Source organism: Lithobates pipiens, unplaced genomic scaffold (genome assembly GCF_037356315.1).
Source record: "Lithobates pipiens isolate NorthernLeopardFrog02 unplaced genomic scaffold, aLitPip1_a1.2 Scaffold_8, whole genome shotgun sequence".
NCBI classification, from domain to species: domain Eukaryota; kingdom Metazoa; phylum Chordata; class Amphibia; order Anura; family Ranidae; genus Lithobates; species Lithobates pipiens.
In genome coordinates this window covers 329,961,799-329,985,823 of record NW_027507903.1, presented here as the reverse complement: position 1 = coordinate 329,985,823, position 24,025 = coordinate 329,961,799, and the positions used below count along the sequence as shown (strand labels likewise).

The 24,025-nt window shown below is 42.2% G+C and overlaps 1 protein-coding gene across 1 annotated transcript in view; it reads left to right on the top strand.

The window, feature by feature from the left end:
- Positions 1–24,025, top strand: part of SH3RF2 (SH3 domain containing ring finger 2) — a 192,160-nt gene that overhangs the window by 158,604 nt on the left and 9,531 nt on the right. Inside the window, exons 6-8 of the mRNA XM_077473005.1 lie at positions 4,694–4,791; positions 12,136–12,306; positions 23,446–23,678. Of these exons, the coding sequence (XP_077329131.1) occupies positions 4,694–4,791; positions 12,136–12,306; positions 23,446–23,678 (502 nt within the window). The remainder of the gene's footprint in view (positions 1–4,693; positions 4,792–12,135; positions 12,307–23,445; positions 23,679–24,025) is intronic.

The window sequence follows — 24,025 nt, the reverse complement described above, 5'->3', positions numbered from 1 at the left end:
AGAGGTTGTCTTTAGACGTATGAGTGCTGCCAGCATTGCTGCAAAGGTTGACGGGGTGGGGGGTCAGCCTGTCGGTGCTCAGACCATACGCCGCACACTGCATCAAATTGGTCTGCATGGCTGTCATCCCAGAAGGAAACCTCTTCTACAGATGATGCACAAGAAAGCCAATAAACAGTTTTCTGAAGATACAAGTACAGGCATGGATTACTGGAACCATGTCCTGTGGTCTGATGAGACCAAGATAAACTTATTTGGTTCAGATGGTGTCAAGCGTGTGGGGCGGCAACCATGTGAGGAGTACAAAGACGAGTGTGTCTTGCCTACAGTCAAGCATGGTGGTGGGAGTGTCATGGTCTGGGGCTGCATGAGTGCTGCCGGCACTGAGGAGCTACAGTTCATTGAGGGAACCATCAATGCCAACATGTCCTGTGACACACTGGAGCAGAGCATGATCCCCTCCCTTCAGAGACTGGGCCACAGGGCAGTAATTCAACATGATAAGGACCCCAAACGCACCTCCAAGACGACCACTGTCTTGCTAAAGAAGCTGAGGGTAAAGGTAATGGACTGGCCAAGCATGTCTCCAGAATTAAACCCTATTGATCATCTGAGAGGCATCCTCAAATGGAAGGTAGAGGAGTGCAAGGCCTCTAATATCCACCAGCTCTATGATGTCATCATGGAGGAGTCATAGGTGTCGCAGGGGGGGCATCATTTTAAGGTCACCCATGCTCCACCCCTTTTTGACAATTACATAAAGGGGAGAGGCTTTATCATTATCACATAAAGCATGATAACCCTTCCCCCCTTCCACTGCCACAGCTGGCACTTTTTGGGGGGGGAGAATGCACCTGATTTTGCTGTGACCATCTGAGCCACATACAAAACCATGCAAAATATCCTGTGACCACAGCAAGCAAAGGTATAAATAAACATACAATTAGGCAATCGATTAATTACAAAAAAAACTACACCTGCATGATGCAGCATTGGCTTAAGCCAGTGGGGATCTTAAATTTTATATGGGCACAATAACATCTTTATGGGCGCAACAACAGCTATAGCATCTTTATGGGCACAACAGCAGCTTTATAGGCACAATAACATCCATATGCTATGTTGCTGTGCTTAACCACTTGCCTACAGGGCACTTTCACCCCTGTCATGCCCAGACCAATGTTCAGCTTTCACAGCGATGTCACACTTTGAATGACAATTGCGTAGTCATGCAACACTGTACCCAAGTAAAATTTTTATAATTTTTTCACACAAATAAAGCTTTCTTTTGATGGTATTTAATCACCACTGGGTTTTTTATTTTTTGCTAAACAAACAAAAAAGACTGACAATTTAAAAAAAAAAAAAAAAAAGTTTTGCTAAGCTTCTATTATTAAATTTTGAAAATAAGTTGTTTTTCTCCTTCACTGATGTGCACTGATAGGCTGCACTGATGAGGTGGCACTGATTGGCAGCACTGATAGAACCGATTAAACAGCATGTTGCTTTTAGTGGGTGGTGCTGTGAAAAAGAGAATAATGTAGCTCAATGTGGCCACCATATGGAAAATATTGGGTTAAATCAAGTGGCGAGGAGGCAATATATTGCCTCCTCACCACCTCTTAAACAGCTCTGAAAAGCGATCCAAGCATGGATCTTTTCAGGGAAGCAACAGTCAGTTCCACACATGTGAAGGAGCCCTAAGAGTAGCTAAGCAAAAATTGACACTGTTATATATGCTGTACACTCACTACTTTACATTATAGCAAAGTGTCATTTCTACAGTGTTGTCACATGAAAAGGTATAATAAAATATTTAAAAAAATGTGAGGGGTGTACACAATTCTGTGAGATACTGTATACAGTATATATATATATATATATATATATATATATATATATATATATATATATATAATTTACTGTTTGTGATATTAATAAATTATCTACAATTGTGTAAGAGGGCGGAAAGAGGAAGTTAATTTTCTGGGTGATATGCAGCTTTATCCAAGTTCCATTGAGCTTATGACACAGAAACATGGGACATGCTGAATGGCCACTGAGTCATACTTGGATGTGGAAATATATATTTTAGTGATGAGCGCAAGTCTCAAACCTTTGTACATAGTAAACATATTACTGAAATGCATAATAGTTATAAAAGATCCACTTTAATCTATCATACTAGTGTATTGAACTGCATTTCTTTTAAAATCTTGCCAGCTTGCCAGTCTGCCTCCTGCATATGCACAAACATGGTCATTTATTTTGATATAAAACTCATCTACAGCTTTCATTTGAGGTGAATGGAGTGTAGGCCATTCATGCACAAGAACACACTGGCCAACTGGGCTGATATTGAAAGAATGACAGCAGGGTGTTTGGTAGACCTCATAGTTAAGATCTCCAGAACCAAGCATCATAGATTAGTATTTACTTTCTGTGCCCCCATTTAAACTTGAGTGTTTTCAGCTTGTTTCCAAAGCCTGGTACACACTGCAAGTTTTTTTTTCCTTCAGCCCAGCTGGTTAAAGGAAAAAAAACTGTAATCTCCGGTCAGAGCCACTGTACTCACTATGCAAAGTTAGTACAGCAATCTCCCCCCACTGAGCCCTTGTGTTCTGACAGGGGGAAGCCCCCCCACCAGAACACTCCGATCAGCTCTCACTGCCATTGGCTGAGAGTGCCAATTTGGAGTCACTCAAAACTGCAGCATGCTTTTCTTACAGACCAATATACACACAAGCCAATTGTCTACTGTTTTTTTTTTAACCGCCCGATGTCTCCTGACATTCGGCCCTTGTGTACAGGGCTTAAACTTAACTTTTAGAGACCCATATTTTCTGGCTGTACCTGTTCACAATTGTGCATTCAGTCACCCTACATTCAAAACAGTACATGAGCATTTTTTAAGTGCATTTTTTTCCCCCAAAAGACTTCAATGGGTGCTCCTCTAAACGCGTGAAGTACTTATTTTTGTTCAGAAAAAAGCCCCCTGGAACCAAATACCTAAAGCTTGATACGCATGGAAATACACTTGCACAAAATGACTAAGAATACACTGTGCTTGAACTCTGCTCACTTGCGAATGCAAGCTAATAAATGATAAGCATGAGGAAAGGGGCCCAGTAAGGAATACTGATACTAATGCCGTGTACACACGACCGGTTTTTCCGTCAGAATAAACTCTGGCGGTTTTTCCGACGGATTTCCGACGGATTTCCGACGGAGTTCCGCTGAAAAGGTCTTGCCTACACACGATCACACCAAAGTCCAATCGTTTAGAACACGGTGACGTACAACACATACGACAGGACTAGAAAAAGGAAGTTCAATAGCCAGTAGCCAATAGCTGCCCATGCATCGTTTTTGGTCCGTCAGAACAGCATACAGACGAATGGTTTTCCCCAATAAGAATTGATTCCATCAGAAAGATTTAAAACAAGTTCTATTTCTAGGTCCGTCAGAATTTTCGAAAAAAAAGTCAGCTGAAGCCCACACACGATCGGAATATCCGATGAAATGATTCCATCTGACTTTTTCTGCCGGAAAGTCCGATCGTGTGTACATGGCATCAGACTAACCCATATTAAGACATGAATAATGCTACAATTAAAGTATGCATGGCATTACAGATCTTTAATTAGCATTTATATTTATAATGTGTTTCTAAATACACAGAATATAACTGGTTATTAATATTTGGAAGTAATAACACTGCACTCCAGAGAGTATCTGATCACTTTAGAAGATTGGAAGGAATTGTTTCCCCCGCTGAAGCAAACTTTACCCTGCTTCATGGGGGGAGAGGGTTGGGGGATTTTTTGTCTTCCTCTGGGTCAACTATGGGTTTAGGGGTCTGCAAATGTAGGTTTCCACTTGTATATATTTCGTTTTTTATAGGTTGAACATAGTGGACTTTGTCTTTTTTAAGCTATGTGACTATGCAAATTTAAAATTTCCAGTAGCCTCTTAGGTTTAATTACAGGCTGCACTCACCCATTCCTCATATTAAAATACAATATGAAATATCTCATTTCTGTCAGTGCATGGAAACTTCTTTAGTTAAGTTTGCGTAAGATGTCATATAGCTTACAGTAAGTCAAAGAGACTCTATCACCCTCTATTCATTTCAACAATAATCTTCCCATGAAATTACGTGTGCATTTAATGTAATGTATGCATGTTATTTACTGCCTTCCTTGTGCAGACATCCAAAAGGCTTGAGACTGCTGCTGACCAATGCCATCTTGGATGTGGTATCAGTAGCCCCAGAAGACTGAGAGGGGCTAGTCAAGTGACAATCTATAGTAATCCCCTTCATTCCTCCCCTGGCAGGTAATTAAAAGTTTATATAGAGATGTGAGGGGGGAGCTGAATCAGCACAAACAGTAATAAGACAGTCCCAGAAGAGGAGAGAGCTATGACACAGCAAGAGTGGGGAACTGTTGCTGATCAAAAGAATGTACTCTTCCTGGAGTGGTTGAATTTCCTAGCAAGTTCAAACACACATTGCAAAATTGAAAAAAAAATAAAAGTTTATAAAAAGGAAAACAGCAAGTAATCATCTAAAATCTATATGTGCTTTTACCTGCATTTTTTAAAATTGGTGATAGAGTCTCTTTAAGTGGACCTAATGTGTAATTGGACAAAAGGAGAAAAAAAATATGTTTTCTTATGTTTGAATTTCCAGGCGAATGGCTCAATTTACTATGCCACACTAGGATCACAAGGGACAGGTCCATCACTAGTTGCCGTTCCAAGCAGTCATCATAATGTTTTGGCCAACATGTGAGTATATTTAATACTGTTTGGCTCAATATTAAAATAATAGGATTTCCTTAACAACAAGAATTTGGACTGACATTTGGACATAATCTGCTTTTAAAATGCTTGAAATGTTTTTGTTAAAAAAAGTGTGCTCCACCTCTCTAGAGATACTGGCAAGAAACACCAGTAATACAGGCTGGTATCGCCAAACCAAGATAGCTGTGAGCATGCATTAATAACAAGCTGTAAAGCTATCTGCATTGGGTACTCTAAGTCGGTATAATGGCCATTTTAGCTGCAGAATAAGCAAATCTCATTGAAATTTACTAAGACCGTGTCCGAACAAGTTTTTTCTCCGTAATTAGTTTGCTATTTACATAGAAACATTTTCACTTTACGGTACCGCTTGATCCATAGAGACAAGGTGGATTTCATCCCGGGTCGGCAGGCAAGCGGCAACGTATGCAAAGTTGTCCACCTTATACACCTTCTACACCAACGGAAAATCCCTGGGTTCCTGCTTTCTTTAGATCTCTATAAACCATTACATTTCCTGCCTTGGGAGTACCTGTGATTTGTACTGTCCCACTGGGGCTTTGTAGAGGCAATCTTAGTCAGGCCTTGTACTCGACCCCCCCCCCCCCCCCCGCTTCGGTCAAATACGCGGGGTTATTTCCAAACCCCTTCCCAGCTCTTTTCATTCTAGCTCTTGAACCCCCCTTGCTTCACTTCTTACCTGCCCTTATGTCTTGGCAGTTCTCACACTTGTCCTGGATAGGCCTTGATATTAACTCAGTGAAAATGACAATTTTGCCCAAACCCAGTGTGGGTTCTGTCACATTTTCTTTGCTTGCTCTAGAAAAGAATCTTCCATTTCATCTGGGCCAATAAACATCCCAGGATCTCCAGAGTATCCCTTTTGTCGCACAGGCTACAGGGGGGTCTGGGGGTTCCTAACATCACTAAATGCTACCTGGCCACTTGTCCCTGCTTCATGCTTCAGAAGATGTTCCTCTGTGGGTACTTTTAGAACTTCAACACTGCGCTCCCATCCCCATGCCAAAGCTCCCTTGGCTCCCTCATAATCTTCATCTATCGACACTGAGTACGCTTATGTATCATAGCTTACAAGTTTGGGATTCCGTATGGTCCTCCTCTTGCCTCATGTTGCCATTCCTGCCTTTGCTCCCAATCACTAATAACACTCTTTTCCCCCAGGCTTGGAATAACCGCAGGTATTTTACTGGTATTTTACTGGTGGGTCGCTTACACATGTTCAACATTGCCTAGCCCCACCAGGTTATTACCCACGTGGGCCCCGCTTCGGGTGACTCATGACTTTTCCGAGTCAGAATTTCTCCGCTACCTTCAAATTCAGCACTGGCTCACCTGGCTGCATGGAACTTCGTACCCATTTAAAAAAACTGCATTTGAACACATTTGCCAGCCCTCCCTAGGATCTCTAGGCCTTATCTCAGCCCTCTATACTTCTCTGAGTAATGGGTCATCTTTCACCCCTCTCACCTATGTTACTCAGTGGAAACGAGATTTGGCAACTGAGATAGACTTAGCGGACTGGAGCAGTGCCTGGTCTTCTGTGACCAAATGCTCATTTACCAGTCACCTTGAAGGCACCTTGAAGGCAGCGTATAAGGTGCTTTTATGTTGGTGTTGGGTGCCTGCCTGCATTGCCCATGCCAATTCATCCTACAGTGACCACTGTTTCCAGGGTTGTGGCCATTAGAGATGGGCCGAACGCCCCCTGGTTCTGCTCGCATCAGAACATACCGAACAGGCAAAAAATACGGCAGAACACACAAACACCGTTAAAGTCTATGGGACACGAGCATGAATAATCAAAAGTGCTAATTTTAAAGGCTTATATGCAAGTTATTGTCATAAAAAATGTTTGGGGACCTGGGTCCTGCCCCAGGGGACATGTATCAATACAAAAAAAAGTTTTAAAAATGGCTGGAAGCAGTGATTTTAATAATGCTTAAAGTGAAAAATAAAAGTGAAATATTCCTTTAAATTTCGTACCTGGGGGTGTATATAGTATACCTGTGGTGCATTCTCCCGTGTTGAGAACAGTCCTACACAAAATTAAATTTCTAAAGGAAAAAAAGTCATTTAAAAGTACTCGCAGCTATAATGAATTGTCGGTACCGGCAATACAGATAAAACAAGTCATTGAAAAAAAACGCATGGGATCCCCCCGTCCATTGGGTCCCCCAAATTGCATACCAGGCCCTTCAGATCTGGTATGAATATTAAGGGGAACCCTGTGCCAAAATAAAAAAATGGCATAGGAGTCCCCCTCAAAATCCATACCAGACCCTTCAGGTCTGGTATGGATTTTTAAGGGGAACCCCGCGCCAATTTTTTTTTTTTAAATGGCGTGGGGGTCCCCCCAAAAATCCATACCAGACCCTTATCCGAGCACGCAACCTGGCAGGCCACAGGAAAAGTGAGGGACAAGAGAGCGCCCCCCCTGAACTGTACCAGGCCACATGTCCTCAATATGGGGAGGGTGCTTTGGGGTAGCCATGGGGAAGTCCCCATGCGTCAGAGGGGGGCAGTGTCACCTGGGAACATCGCTGTGTGGCCCCGTTCTCAGTTATATAAGAACTGTCAAAGCGAAGACGCATCATGTGGCGGGTGCCTGCCATGGAGGAGGGTCAGTCGCGGCTTTGTTTTTTTGGGGGTGTTTTCGGTCCGTCGGCAGAGCGAGAGACACTTTTTTGTAAAATGGTAGGGGTATATTTGTACCCCGTTACCATTTCACACATGGGGATGGGTTGTGGGGATTGTGGGCAAGGGTTGCGGGGATGAGGCCCTTGTCCCCATCAACATGGGGACAAGGTGCTTCGGGGCGGGGCTACCCCAAAACACCCTCCCCATGTTGAGAGCATGTGGGCTCGTACGGTTTAGGAGTGGGGGCGCTCTCTCACCCCCCTCTTTTCCTGCGGCCTGCCAGGTTGCATGCTTGGATAAGGGTCTGGTATGGATTTTGAGGAGGACCCCCACGCCATATTTTTTTATTTTGGCGCGTGGTTCCCCTTTATATTCATACCAGACACAAAGGGCCTGGTAATGGACTGGGGGGATCCCATGCCATTTTTTTCAATGACTTCTTTTATCTGTATCGACAATTCATTATAGCCGCGAGTACTTTTAAATGACTTTTTTTTCTTTAGAAATGTCATTTTGTGCAGGGGCTGTTCTAAACACGGGAACAATGCGCCACTTTACAGGCGTACTATAGACACCCCCAGGTACGAAATTTAAAGGAATATTTCACCTTTATTTTTTCACTTTAAGCATCATTAAAATCACTGCTCCTGAAAAAACTTCTGTTTTTAAAAAACTTTATTTGCATTGACACATGTCCCCTGGGGCAGGACCCAGGTCCCCAAATACTTTTTATGACAATAACTTGCATACTGCATAATCCTTTAAAATGAACACTTTTAATTTTTTTTTATGTTAATGTCCCATAGACTTTAACGTTGTTCCGGCGACTTTCAAATTTGCCCCGAACACCGCATATTGTTTAGTGTTCTGCAGAACATCCGAGCAACCAAAGTTTGGCCCGAACTTATGTCGGGCCCAACCGTTCGCCCATCCCTAGTGGCCATCGGGGAGATGTTTTGCACACATGGTGGATGTGCCATAGATTAACGGTTTTTGGTCCGGTGTATTTGGCCTCCTTCTGCCCATACATAAAGAAGCCAAGTTTGCCTTTCCGAGTCTGTTTACTCATCAGCAGAAGCTCGCTTCCTACTGTTTATGTCAGTTAAAAGAACTATTGCCCAAGCCTAGAAAAAAACATCAGTCCCCTTCCAGGGGGTGAGAGATGGTATGACTGCGTTGATGCTCAACAAACAATGTCCAGCATCCGCACAGACTCCCATGCTATGTTTCTTAAAATCTGGAAATCGTAGCTGACGTATGCCTTTCCTACTCTCCCTTAAGCCAGCTTGGGCTGCTTATGATGAGCAGTCTCGATGCTCCTAAGTCCTTGTCTTCCCCTTCTTCTTGGCCTCTGGCCTCCTGGTCCTTTTCCCCTTCTCCTTGTCTTTTCTCCGATTCCCCACTATTCAGGTGCACGATCCCTTCTCCTGCAGCGTCACCTTCTTGCTTAATTTCCATAATATTTCTGCTCTGTTCTCTAGTTCTTCTGGTCTTGTATAGGCTGTATATTTCACCACTGTATGTATATTATTGGGCCTGGGGATGCCATGTTGTTGTGGGGAACCTCTCCAGGACCCTCTGGCCTTTATGGCTTATTTACTATGCCTATTTACTGCTGTTGTGTCAGTTCTCGGTTTTCTTATATTGCCTCTTATTTGCCTTGTTTTGCCATCATGTAAGCCAACTTTTGTTACAAGTGTTAAAGCTAGCCCCTGCATGGGCAGGACTGCTGCATGTTAACTCCTTGGTAAAACCGCATAAACATTATTGAAACAGAAAAAAGTTGACAGGATAATAGGAAAGACCAGAAACAGATGACTGAGGACAAAGGCACTGAAGTACAAACTCAGAATTTTTGCACATAAACTGCTAGTGTGAAAGTTCAGGATCTGTCTAGCATTTCAGGGATACGTAATCTCAGTTAGTGAAAGGCTCCTACCAAGGTTCAATATCTGAAAGTGTCTGGTCTTCACCAGAGGGTTTGATGGAGAGGTTGGGTTTGACTTCAGGACAAATGATTAGTACAAGTGGAATGGAAAGTAAGAAGCAGAATTGCAGTTAGGGACAAACCAGAGTTCTGGACAGGCAATATGTTAGCTTAGCCCTGATCCACAGTCGGCAACGTTCATGCTGGCCAAGAGCCCCCCTCCCTCCGTCCTCCAGCAACAGAAACAAGATCGGGCACCAAAATACCTGGAATACAGAGGTAAACTGCCATATTAATTACTCACATGTTCTCATCCAGAGGCCCAACTCCTGAAATAAAGCCTTTTAATGTAAAACTATACAGTGAATAATACAATCTGAATTTAAATGCAACACAGGGATGCTGAACAGCACTTTCATATTTCTAATTTATAGGTTCCCTTAGATGGGTTGACCTGAAGGGGGGCCTATACTGAGCCTACCCCGAAAGGAACACTTCACTCGAACTATAACTTGCATAGTGATATCTTCTAGGCTATCCCTTCACATCAATTTCTGCCCTTAAAGCTTTTCTGGCCCCATATAATAGAGATTATAAAGAATTAGGCTAGTGACACTCACAGTACCCAGAGGGGTTTCCCTAAAAGAAGTACTAGCCCCTGCTCAGTCTGCACCCCTGCTTAATAATGGCACATCCCTATGCCATGGGTACCACAACGGTTGAAAGGCTGAGGGCTCGATTATATGTTCCAACATTAAAAATATAAACAGAAGCACATGCATACAAGTGTGCACATGGCATGACACCACACTAGATTCTTACTTAGTTACAAACATTGATAAAACAGTAAAACATGTATATAAAAGTGATAACTGCCATTCTCTAGCACATTTAGAAGTAGTTCACATATAATAATTAGGATCAAGGAACTCCCTACATTCACCAGTAACGGCATGCTGCCTGAAAACATAATGATGTAGGTTTACACCCCCAGGCCCAAGACAACGCAACTTTATCCACACAGATGTGTCTTCCCTAGTCCCACTTTGTATAACACCTGCAAAACTCTTAATGACACTCACAAATGTTCCCAAACAGTAACCTAACAGAGTTTCTGATGTTGGCTTCAATGCCCCAAAAAGGGCCACAGGAATAGACGGAAAGTTTAACTTGTAGCATTCTCATACTCTGCAGACCAAATAATGCTGGAACCACAATGAGTGGTTAAACCAGCATCCATACCCCTGACCAGGAGGCAGATAGAAATTAGGCACCGGTCCAGCTGTTATAGGTTTCACCGGCTCCTCAGTACCATCAGGCATCCTCTCCACCATGACTAAGGCGTACATGCCCACAAATGGGTTAGGAACCATCCAGTACAAGTACTTCTTCTCATCCTCTTGGGATAGCCAAGCTCTCCAAAGTACTCCAGAAGCATCTCCAGGTTCAATTCCAGTCTCTAAATCCTGCTCCACCTCCATTACTCCCCAGGATGCCTCCAATGTCAACTTGACAGTAGGAGAACACTTCTCCACTGAAACTCCATCCCCTGGAGTGACTCTTTTCCTTGCCTTGGCTCCACAGGCACCAGATTAGAGCGGAATGCTGTAACTCCCTCCTCAGCCATCACACTCAGAATCAGCTCTTCAACTAGAGATAACAGGGATGATGATTCTTCCCACTCTGCATTCATGCACTGCCCATGGATGGGCTCAACCCTAATGGTAATGGGGGAACCTGCCCACAGCTCACTCACCCTGTATTGGCTGGGAGCAAGAGAGCCTGGCTCCTCCACTTTTAACCGATCTGCCAGATCTCTCTCATCATAAGCTGCATCCTCTTCCCAAGGCACTTTCATATCTCGTGGCTGCTCACAATCCAGAAGAACCTCAAACAGGAAGGCATTACACCTCCTACAACATGCCCAAGGTGCATAAGCATGTTACAATTTGGGCAATTAGGGACAAGGTTTTTATCACACCATAGCAACACAAGGAAAACCCTTTTTGTAGCACTAACCGCAGACCGGTGTTCATTTTCATCCCCTTGTATATGAGTACAAACATCCAGGTCTTACCCTCTTCTCTGAGGCATTCTTCCATAGAAATAGGAACATAGCTGTTCACACAGCTGACCTGTCGTGCCTTCTGGCTATCGTGTATTGTTCACTCCTCCTTCAACTTCGCCTTCTGGCACAGTTGCAAAATAAGAGCAGATAAAGAAAGAGATTTATAGAGGAAAGTTACTGTACATGGATTACCCAATTGTAAATACTAAGCAACATAAATAGGGTGGTGAGAAATTCAGATTGCCCGAATAGCTCTGAGGGATGGAAAACTCATAATACTAAACAAACAACAACATCTGCGCTGGCAAGTTTTGTGAAATTGTATTTCCATGCTCACGAGATCTTAGTTTTAAAAGTGTTTTCTTTTTTGTCAGTATAACAGCCCTGTCATATGTTTCATCAAGCATTTTTTCTGCATGTTTTAATGCAGATAAAATTAGTGCACATGAAAAAAATCAGTGGTTTGCAATAGTGTCTGCCCCCACCGACATGCTACATTGCAGTACATTGGCAAAAAAGTTCTGCATCTTCGGTACATCGATCACATTCAAGTTGAGTCTTTAAGCAACACAACATACAGGGTCTAAAACACTTATTAGCTTAAATGAACACTGCATGCATTTAAATACTGATTTATTGCAAGATTTCTTTAAAGTCTTATGTTTACATTTAACAGGGGTATCGCTGTCCATCCATACACAGCTCATGGACCAGATGAAATAGATCTGCAGAAAGGAGAAGGTATTCGTGTCCTGGGAAAAATCCAAGAAGGCTGGCTCCGAGGAATTTCATTGGTCACAGGAAAAGTTGGTATCTTCCCCAGCCATTGCATTCACCCAGTACCAAGGTTAGTACTGGTATATATACAAAATTCCTACCTAAAACTACATTCAAACAAAATAGCTAGTTATTTAATGGAGCGATGTTAGAAAGAAAAGCGAAAGGAAGGAAGGAAAGAAGGGAATGAGGGAAAAAGTTGTATCTTACATAACTGCAGACTTAAAGTTGAACTCCAGGCAAACATCCTAAAGCGGAGTTCCACCCAAAAGTGGAACTTCCGCTTGTTGTACTCTGTACATTTGGCACCTTTGGGGGGATACCTGTCTAATACAGGTATCCCGTTCTTACTACTGGGAGCCTCAGCCGCGGGTATCGCTGTCACTGCCCCGGCTCCCTCCTCCTTCCTCCTCCTCCCTCCTCCTTCCCCGCCGCCAGGCCAGTAGGAGAGAGAAGCGGAGCCTCACGCATGCACAGTAAGTTTCCCGGTGTGCTGTAATTTTTTGTAAAATGCAATGCAACATGGCAACCTGCAGCTGCTCTATAAATAAAACTGCTCCAAAAATGTAACTTACTGCTTGTGTGATTGGCTCAGTGATTCTTCTGGAAGTCCATAGCTGCTTCCACGGGCACTCACACACACCAGCATCAGGATTTTCTGAAGCTGTAGTAATATGCTGATGTGACCAGTGCAGAGAATATAACCTATTTTGGGGAATAGAAAAAGGTTACCACAACCAGCAGTGTCTCAGCAATGAACAGCCTTTCACCTCTTCACTCCTCATGAGACACTGCTGGTTGGGGTAACCTTTTTCAAAACCAGTTTTGTTTACAGAGCAGCTGCAGGTTGCCATGTTGCATTGAATTTTACAGAAAATTACAGCAGCTGAAGATTGAAAAGGAAAGTCTTATGTGATTGAGAAGTGTGTGCACAATTGTGTAACTGCTCGTTTTGAGCCTACAAGAACAGCTCATTGATGGTTGTTTGAGCAGCTCTACAGGATGTTCAGTGCTGAGTGGTGGACACTTCCATGTTATATGCCTATATGACCTCTCTATAGTTTGAGGGTCCATCTGTTCTGGTAAGGAGACTCGCCGGAAACATGGTGGTGTTGTGTGCATTTCTCATTGCACTGAAGCTGTTGTGGGGCTTTCTTCTGTCCTTCCCATATCCATTATATGTACTTTACCTGTTATCTCAAATATGCATCATATGCGATTTGAATGTTTATTTACATATTTGATTAGCGCTGCATACCTGGACTTTCTAACTGTTTATTTGTAATCAAAACATTTTTGCTGACTGCTGTTTATATTTTTCTTCATTGTGGTAGTGTGGATGAATTGCAGTTTTTATGATAATGAGGTTAGCCCTCTGATCTCTTCTCCTGTCAGTTTGTTTGTTATCAGCCGATTTGCATGCAGCACACCTAATTTGGCTCCCAGCAATGTCCTTTTTTTCAAGTCTGGTTTCTGCTGAAAATCTGGAGTTAAAGCGGGATTCCACCCTAAAGTGGAACCTCCGCTGATCGGATCCCTCCCCCCCTCCGGTGTCACAATTGACACCTTTCAGGGGGGAGGGGGTGGAGATACCTGTCAAAGACAGGTATTTACACCCACTTCCGGGCATAGACTCCCGTGGGAGTCTACGCCATTTCCTGCCCTGCCGCGCTGTCTGCTGGGACACACACGGGTCCCAGTGACAGCGCGGAGATTTACTATTGCACGACGCGACTCGCGCATGCGCAGTAGGGAACCGGGAAGTGAAGCCGATTCGCTTCACTTCCTGATTCCCTCACCTAGAATGGTGGCGGCAGCAGCCGAGAGCCGAGCGATCGATCGGCCTCGGCTGCCGGCATCGCTGGAACCCGGGACAGGTGAGTGTCCATTTATTAAAAGTCAGCAGCTGTAGTATTTATAGCTGCTGGCTTTTAATATTTATTTTTTTGGTGGAATCCCTCTTTAAGCGTTAAGCCCTTGTACACACGGTCGGACATTCCGACAACAAAATCTGTCTGATTTTTTCAGACGGATTTTGTCCGAAACTGGTGTTGCATACACACGGTCGGACAAAGTTGTCGGAAAATCCGATTGTTCGGAACGTGATGACAAAGGCAGATTGGATCATGTTGTCAGAAAATTTTATATCCAGCTCTCAAACTTTGTTGGTCGGACATTCCGATGGAAAAAGTCTGATGTAGCCCACACGCGGTCGGATTATCCGACAACATGGTCCGATCTGACTTTTTCCATCAGAATTTCCAACCGTGTGTACAGGGGCTTACATTGAACATCAGGCAAACACCTAAATACACAGATGACGTTCACATATGGGGTATTTGTGTTTTCATCCATTCACACAGCCGTGCACACAGCACAGCCCTGTCTGGCAGGGCAGAAGACATAATCGTTTCTCACTCTTCCCCTCTCAGTGCAACAGTATCAGATGGGTATGCCTGGTTGAAAGCAATGCATTTTCTGAATTGTTGATCAATGAAGTTAAAAAAATGAATGTAGATATACAGCTGCTAAATGGAGAACCATCAACTTTGCATTTGTAACACAGTAATAAAATATTTTTTTTCTAAATGGACCCCAGCCTTCTGTTTAAAAAAATAAAATAACAGTTCTTGCCCTTTCCATGCTGCAGGACAATTCCACCTATCTTACTTTATGGTCTAGCCCTGGTCCAGGGTGAATTATGCTTGGGGTCTTTTATCCCACTTTTATGCATCATAAAACCAGCTTGGGCTCACACCAGAATGCTGCAAAGAACAGCGCCATGTCATTACATAAGCACAGTTCTCAGTATTCAGGAAGTGAACCCATGACGTCCTGTAACCAGACCAATGACATCAGGTAAAAGGGTATGTATAAAGAATTTAAAAAAATAATCGAATGCAGGTGGAGAAGAACTGGAGTGTGGATGGTGGTCCCAAACGGGAGTATGTGCTTTCTTGCAAAAAAAAAAAAATGTGAGACAATGGAAATACTTTCATGTAAACGTTACAATAATAACTCATAATTCACTGTCAATGCCCTTTATCAGTTTTTTAGCAGTCAGAGGTAAAAACATTGCTGATTTTAAATCGGGACAGATTAATTTTCTTGTGTCGATACACATTTTGGACAAAGGTCCACTATAATACAGGTTGGGGTAGAGTATGGAAAAACCATACTTGTCATTTATATTTATACAAAATTAGTTGGAATTTCGGTTGGATCTGGACACATCTTTGCAGTACAGCTTCCTATACTAGGCTGTTTGTTGTGTAAAATTAATATATATAAATCTAGATTTATGAATGTTTAAAAAGGAGCATAATACTAAAGCTTTTAAACATTCTGGCAATTGCTAGAAATGCTGCAACTTTGACTAAAATGCCTTCACGTTACATACTGAAGTGTATAGAAATTACATACTGTGATTCTGTAATTATACATTTCGCAGTCACGATGCATTCCATAGCCATCCTGTTTTCCTACACATTGTTATAAAGGTGTGGTTGTGAGGAAAATTAGATCTACTTTGAGAAAATGCAAATGGAAATGTGGGTGAAATGTAAAATCATTGAGAGGGAAAATGCATTAGCTCACTTTAAGTGCTCACGTTAGTAGTTACATTTCTGGATGGTCATAATGTGTTGCATATAGCTAATACGAAGGGATGGAACCATGGATTGTCATTGCTGCAACAGTAATGGAAGAAAATTCCTTGAAAGCATGAATGCCATTTTAAAGGGTGGCACCCTGTAGTTTTGGAATTGCTGTGTGTTTTGTTAATTGCAAAATGTATCCTTTTTGTTTTTAGCTTTTTTCTTACATCCTGTAAGAACATCCTATCTTTTTATCTGATGCTCATTGTTTGCTGGATCTGTGCTTACAGCATCACTTGAAATCCATTTTTTACAGATATCACACTTTCCTTGGGATGTGTTGGCACATTAGTTAAATACAATTAGCATCATTGTTCTTTTTGTGTGGGTTATTATTTCGCATCACACCTTTCCTTGACGAAACCTTTTAATAAAATGTATGTAACGCTCACCCCTGGAGGGGCCACTGAGAATGATACAGCTTCTTCCAAAGTAGTACAGAAGCTGCCAGTCACAAGCACAGCTCCATGCACACCGAAAATACAAGCTCAGTCTAGGCAATGTCTTTTTAGAGTTTATTGCAGGTTAACATGAAACAGGAGAGGGGTTCAAGAGTTTCAGGATACTCCATGAGGATCAACAAGGAAGCAAATTATTGTAGTAGCACATACACATTAAAGTCCCAACCAGATACTCAAAATGTCCCAGGATCTGTCTGTCACCTAGCCTCCACACCTCAGTGAGGGAGATAAAAGATCCTTCCCCAGACCAGGACTTAAGAACAGTGCCTTACAGTAAAAATCCATTAGCAGTCGTCTCTAGGTGCTCAGCTCAGCTCATGCTGGGGCCCAGATTCTGGAAGCCTTCTTCCAGGGATTGGCTGGGGCATGACAAATATTCATACTGGATATGTGACTCTCCCTGCCCTATATTGTAGAAGCTTCTTCCAGAAGCAGGTGGTGGAAATCAAACACCCAGCTTAGGAAATCTTGACCAAACAAAAACAATTTTTTTGTTGGGTTTCATGTACAGATTAGCAAAGGGAAATCTACACAGTCATGTAAAAATAAATGAACAAGGGTAAACCTCCCTCATACTATAGAAAACTATAAAAAATAAAAATAAACAAGTTTTGTCCGTATGCATTCTTCAAGAAGCCATAACCCTTAGCAGTACACAGCCTCTTAAGGTGGGACAATACTATTTGAATGCTCAAGAAATACTAGACTGCCAAAGCCATTGCTAAAGAATAAGTTTACCTTTCAGAACCAGTACACAGGGTGTAACATGTAACATGCTCTAGTTATTTGCCCTCTCCTCCTCAACAACTATGCTCCCCCTTCAAAGGTTTAAGTCTTGTTAAACTATTATATAAGTATAAGTTTTTGTTTAGTAAGTAATATTTTGCATTTCCTTTGTGTGATTTATGGGTCAAGCACCACCTGTGCTCAAGCTTCTCTGTTTATTACATACCTGTGGATCATGTTCTGGATAGAAAATTTGTTATACATTCTAACCCGCTGATATTCTTTACCTTGGCAGAACACGTCTTCATTTACATTCATGTGTGACTCCTCATTGCCTAGTACGCTTGAAATATTCAGGCAATGAAATGGAAATTGTGGTTTGTGTTCTTAGTGCTCATTCTGCATCCTCTTTGTTGTTCTCCCCCTAAACCATAACAATAAAAACTAACTACAAGAAAAGGCATAAATAGAACAATAATAAGCAGCACAATCTTGCCACCAAGCTGGCAATTCTGAATTGCAGAAGCCTGTTTTATCCTCCCAGAAACGTCTGCACAAATGAAATTAATCGGTATGTTGGTTGCTTTGCCAGAGAGTAGCCGTATTATTAAACCATAAATCAAGACCAATAGGCAGCTGAATACAACACCAGCCAAGATTGTGAAAATTGTACCATATGGCATAGTTTAGGTTGAATTATGTGAATTTAGACTTTAACCGCATGCTTCAGGGAAAAGAGACACATTTATGCATCTTTACCAGTAACGTATACAGATTCCTCTTTCGTTAATTAAAACACTTAGGGGCATATTTATAAAACAGAGAATCTGACAATTGCCAAGCACTCAATGTAAGTGAATCTTCCTGGTACATGTGTTAAATGACACCACTGTGTTTGGTGAGTCATATTCACTGCTTTACAAATATACCCCATAAACCTGATTTAACTGAATGTAAAATTTGCAAAGCTTGATGGCTTCAAGTGACCTGACCTGAAAAAAAATTTCTAAGGTAACCTCTTAATTGTAGTGTCTGCAAATATCCTTTCTGGCATTCAAATCCAACCCTGTGGGGTCTCCTTGAATCCTAGGCTCAAGCTGTACATGGACCCTCAACTCTTGCCAAAGGTAAAGCTGGCTACACATGGATATTTTATTTCATTCAGCCAGTGGGCTAAAAAAAAAAAATGAACACAGGAAGAGGATGTGGGAATCTACCTTGTCAGGACATTGTATTCTACATGCAGGGCTCTTCTCTGTAAGACTACTCTGATCAGCGGCTGCAGCTGCTGATCGATAAACGTTTCCCAATATTCTCATTTGATAGAAGTTAATCTAATCATCAACTTTTGTTAAGTGGGGGCAGCCACACATGGATCGAAGTTCAGCTGGTCCCTGCTGAATCAGTCAAATTTCAATCCATCATTAGCCAATTTAAGGTAATGCCCCATTTTTCCTCCTGTTTTAATTAATGACCCTCTTATCCAAATGTCATATATATTCCAAGTTGTCATTTGGTTCTGGTACTTAATGATTAAATGTTATCATGGGGTGGGGCTTAAAGCATAACTAAACCTAAAAACAAAAACCTTGAATATTGTAGCTTACCTGTAGCACTACCCCCTAAGGAACCACTAAGTTTTGAGTCCTCTGCACAGCCTGGTAACTTGCATATTCCAACTTGCATCAAGACACAAGGAGTAGTCCATAGGCTTGGTTTTCAGAATTTATTAGGGATTTCAACTTGGATAGGGTAAAAGGGGTTATGGGATGCCCAACTTGATTCGAAGAACAACAAAAATTAGGACAAATTCCTTTGCTGGCACACTGTAACAACAGATACTTGACTGTGCTCCCTCCTGAACAGAACAGTCTTTAGCAAAGTAATCGCCTCCTAGGAGTTTGATATTCCCTGAGTGGATTTTTAGCAAAGTCCCAACTTGTAGGAGCTCTTGGTTCCCTTAATGAAAAATATCAGTCCACCTGGCTATGGTAGCTACAGTTTCTGATATCAAGGCAAGGAATTTTGTAAGCAATACATTGTCCCCTGAAGACTTGCCAAGAACTTGCTTAGGCCCTGGGGGTGTAGAGGTAATCACACTGTCATTGTGCTGCAGCTATGTATAGAACTGCGTTCAGGCCTTCTGTTGGACTGGTTCCTTTCCAGGCTATGCAGGCTGTCCATCCCGTGTGGACTGCAGAGCAGTGGAACTCCCTCTGTCAACTTTCCTCCTTCCTCCAGCCTCCAGCCTGGAAGAAGAAGCCCCCCCCCTTCTTCGGGGCCCCTTCCCATGCCACACAGCAGCACCTGAACCATCCATCTTCCACCTGACTCCCCTGCTGGCCAGGCTCCACAATAATTATGAACTGGTTCTACCACCCTGCTAAGCCTCCTGCCTGGGGATCGGCCCGATTCCCATAAGTATTCAGATCCCTGCCTCTATCCCCCCTCCCACTAGCTTTTATAAGTTTCCATGAAGCCTCCAGAATGTGAGGGGAGGCGATAGAGGACTGTTCTGCAGAGCCATCCAGCCTGACCTGAATCTGAACCCTGAACCAATTAACAGACTCATGCAACTACAATAATTTGAATCAATTTTCCTACACCTGTTCTAACACTAGATGGAGCTACATATTAATCATTAGATGTGGTGGCTGCATTTCCCCTGGTGATAGGCCAGTGCCACACCTCCTGTCTTTAAGTGGCTGCTCAACCACTGCATCTATGGAGTAGCAACATAGCCATTCTTGAATAGCAGCATTGTCAATCAGTGGAAAGGGTAGTGTTGGATGGACTAGAAGATTTTAGTGACTAACAATGTAAAGACCAACTTCAGCTAACACATTTTAAGAAGTTTAAGAGATTTTCTTTTACCTTTTTTGGATAAAGATTTTACATAAATGAATAAAGCTGACCATTATAAGCATCCTTGTCAGTGGTAAATGGTTTGTCTCAACCTTCTAACTTCCACGTTTGCTGGGAAAATTGGTCTGTTAAAAGAGGTTGAAAAACAACATACTTACTGGCCGAATCACTAGGTGTTACTGAGGGACTCAGAAAAGCAAAAACTGCTGTATTAGCTGGGTACATAGTTTCATAGTTAGTTAGGTTGAATAAAGACACCAGTCCATCCAGTTAAACCTGAGTGTGTGTCTACAATTGTCCCTATCCCTGTACATTGCACACTCATGTCGGTCCCTACCCTTAAGGAGCCCACAATCCAAGGTCCCCATTCATATACTAGGGCCAATTTTGGACAGAAGACAATTAACCTACCTGCATGTCTTTGGATTGTGGGAGGAAACCGGAGTACCCAGAGGAAACCCACGCAGGCACAGGGAGAACATGCAAACTCCAGGCAGGTAGTGTCGTGGTTGGGATTTGAACCAGCGACCCTTCTTACTGCTAGGTGAGAGTACTAACCACTACACCACTGTGCTGCCCAATTACAGATACAGATAGTTTTTTTTTTTTCGTTCAGCAGGTAGGCCAAACTAAAAAAAAAAAACATTCCACCATCCATACAAGGAAGTTAAGTGGCAGAATCTCCCCCTCCAGGTCATTGTATTCTGATAGCAGGACTCAACTCTCTCAGAATACACTGATCAGTTGATGCAGCTGCTGATTGATGATACCTGAGTGATTGTTGAACAGACCTCGATCTAACAATCAACTTCTGTTGAACAGGGAGGGCCACTCACAAATCAAAAGAGATTGTTGGGAAATATCTGTATTACAGGGCCAGTGTTTAGTGAAAGGAAGTAAAGTGTTAAATAGATGTACATTAGTCTGTCTGGGGAGACAGCAGGTCCCTTTGCTATAAAGAAGGGGCATATTTTCTACCTGGCTGTCATTGTCAGAGAGAAGTGGTTTATTGTCACTGAAAGTGAAGGTAAAATTAGTTAGGGCAAAGGAAGCATTAAGGAAAGTACTGACATTAAAATAATAGCTCTAAACACAACAAAACATAAATAAATGTATTGCAGAACTATAATGTAAATGCTTTCATTAAATCTATGTTATTGATGGGGCAATGTTTACATAAATTTCTGCTCACACTTTTCCCTGCTGCTATGAATTTAAATCCTTCCAGCAGAAAAATCTATGTCTGCTACATTATGTAATACAGTACATATATATTAAAAATGATATACATCAAGAATGAGAAGTAAATATTGTTCACAGCCGATGAAAAATGGATGTATGCCTTGTGGCAGGAGTTGGGTTTTACTGGAAGCATGATGCAAACTGTTAATAGGTCTCATTTATCCAAAGTGTCTGAAAGAAAAAATGTGGCTTTCATATTACTCAATCAGAGTTTAGCTGCCATTTTTCTAGAAAACGTTAGAAGAAAATAAACACAAAAATTTAATTGGCATGGGCAACAGACACTTTCCCTCTGGATACATAAATGCTCTTTAGATGCACAAAAGGTATATTTGAAAAACTAAAAACAATATTTGAAGGAACTATCTATGTTGAGCATCATGACCTAACAGTTCATCGCCTTTATCTTAATCTGCCCTGATAATTGGTACTCAAGCATGAAGACCCTGTTGCAGCCATCCAGTTTAGTTTATTTATTTATTTTGCTTTGCAGTGAAACATGTAATGATAATGATTTTTTTATTGCATCCCAATTTTTTGCTGCAAACATTGTCTCCTCATTTAATTGTATATTTCAATGACCGTTCCTAGAGTAAGATGCCGCCACAGAAGCACAATTGCTAGTTAAAGTGGTTCTGGCCCATTACTTTACACTGCCACAGCCTGTCTATGGCCCTGCAGACTCTACAGCCACTGCGGAGTGATAGAGATGAGCAAGTATGGAAAAAGAAACGTCCTTTATACCTTTGGCCTAATGCTGAAATCAAAAGTTTAGTCCTGCATCCAGTCATCTACTAACACTGTTGATCATAAGATTGAAAGGGGATAGGGGGTCACCTGTGTACTGTTAATCATAAAGCCATCTCAAAGATTTACTGGGATGAATACAGGTAAAACACCCTTTAATGAATAAAAATATACAACTTTAGCAGTAAGCAGCACAAAAACAATTTGAGCTTAAAATCTTTAGCCATGGCTTTTCCCTGGCAGTAGGTAATGTACCTGCTATGTGCAAACTCCTTTCTTAGTTGGGGTGGGGCCACTTGCCCCACACATGCGGGTACCTTTCCCACAGAGCGCACGCATCAAAGCCAGGGACCAGGTGGGGACAATGTTCATGTGAGAATCGAACATTATGGCTGTTACCTGACTTAGAGATGAGCCCCTGTGCAGCATGCTGTCCCGTGTCACTACACCCACTTCCCTTCTGTATATTACATTTAGGATGGACACTGCTGAGCCAGTGCCCTTTCCACCAGTCCAGCATGCCTCTGTCACCTCACTCTAAGTGACAGAATGGGGTCCGGCTGTGTACCCAGTGCAGACCTTGTGTGTGCACTTATTAACTTCTTCAGTCCTGGTGGTCTCGGTTGCTTCATGAAAGCGATCGTTGGGGAGGGAGCCAGATCACCGACCCCCCATTTATTGGAGGACTTGTCACCTACACCAGGTACCACACATCACGACTGGCTTTAATGTACCTTGCACTAGTTCCTAGTTACCCATAGCAACTGCATGACTCCTCTTGCTTGTCTTGCTAAGTACACCTTTCGTCTTTACTTCATACCCAACATGTGCTTTAATGATGTTTTTAATTTAATTAAATGTTCTTTTATACACCAGAAACCATCATGCACCCCTTAGAATGACTTCAGAACAGACTTTAAATAGTTAATGCAACTTTACTGAACATTTTACAGCAAAGTCTATCATGAACAATTGAGTGCAACATTCCCTAACTGACTCAACTAGGCTGCCCAGGCATACCTCAACAGGTGGTAGCCCATTATTGCCATCCTCCAAGACTTGGTAATTCTCTGGGCTTCCAATGGACGCAGGGCACAGCAGTCCCACTTAGCACTTCATGACAGCTACAGCATCCTGAGGAATGAGGTAGAGAAAAGCCCCTGAACCTGGCCTTCCCCCTGATTTGTATAATACAAAAAGCTGATGCAGGACATTAACCCTTCAACCAGCTTGGGCCAGCCAACTTCCTAACTAAAATAATAAAATAGCGTCAGTATCCTCTTCACTCCACAAAAAACATGCAACCCGTGATAGACATGGTGATATCCAGAAACGTTATCTACTCATCTGCGCTTGGCAAAGCTTAGGTAGGATTGACTATTGCTGTATTTCACCAGTCAACACCAGTCTCTTTTGTTGCTAATCTTTAGGTGTATACTATTATTGAAATCCTAAACGTTTGCCTTTGATTGAAGGGGATGTTAGCTAATGTTTGTATTTTCTATTTTATAGCAAGAAACCTTCAAATTTTGCTGATGCAAGGTTCCCTGCCCAGCAGACAAAATGGATTTCCAGCAATGTCTCTGTGTCTTCACAAAGCAGCATGTCAGAAACTGGTATCACTAGACCTTTTAGGCCTTTTCATGTGCCAACTGCTGTGGTGGAACCAGTTAAAAAAAACATGACGCCCTCTTCTTCCCTGACACCTGTGCTACTTCGACGGAGGAACAGCAGCTTAAAGAAAAGTTAGTTATGAAATAATTGTATTTATTGAAATTGTACAGATTAGTTGAGCTTTCTGTAAAACTGAGACAGAAAAACATATAACCAACTAATCGTTAAAACGCTTGGAAGATTAAATATCTGCTCCATCTATGTCAGTTCCCTCTGTTTAATCCTGTGATCCAGTCTTCAAGGGTTCTGATCTGCTGAACTGCCACTTTTTTTTATTAATTAGAGAATGCTAAAGGGTTATGGTCAAATTACACATATAATCCAGAACTAGTAATCCATAAGGGTGCCTTGGGTCATATATTTTGCCTAAAACCTATCAGTGGTCTAAAAAGTACTCAGTCTAATAGAGATTCACAAT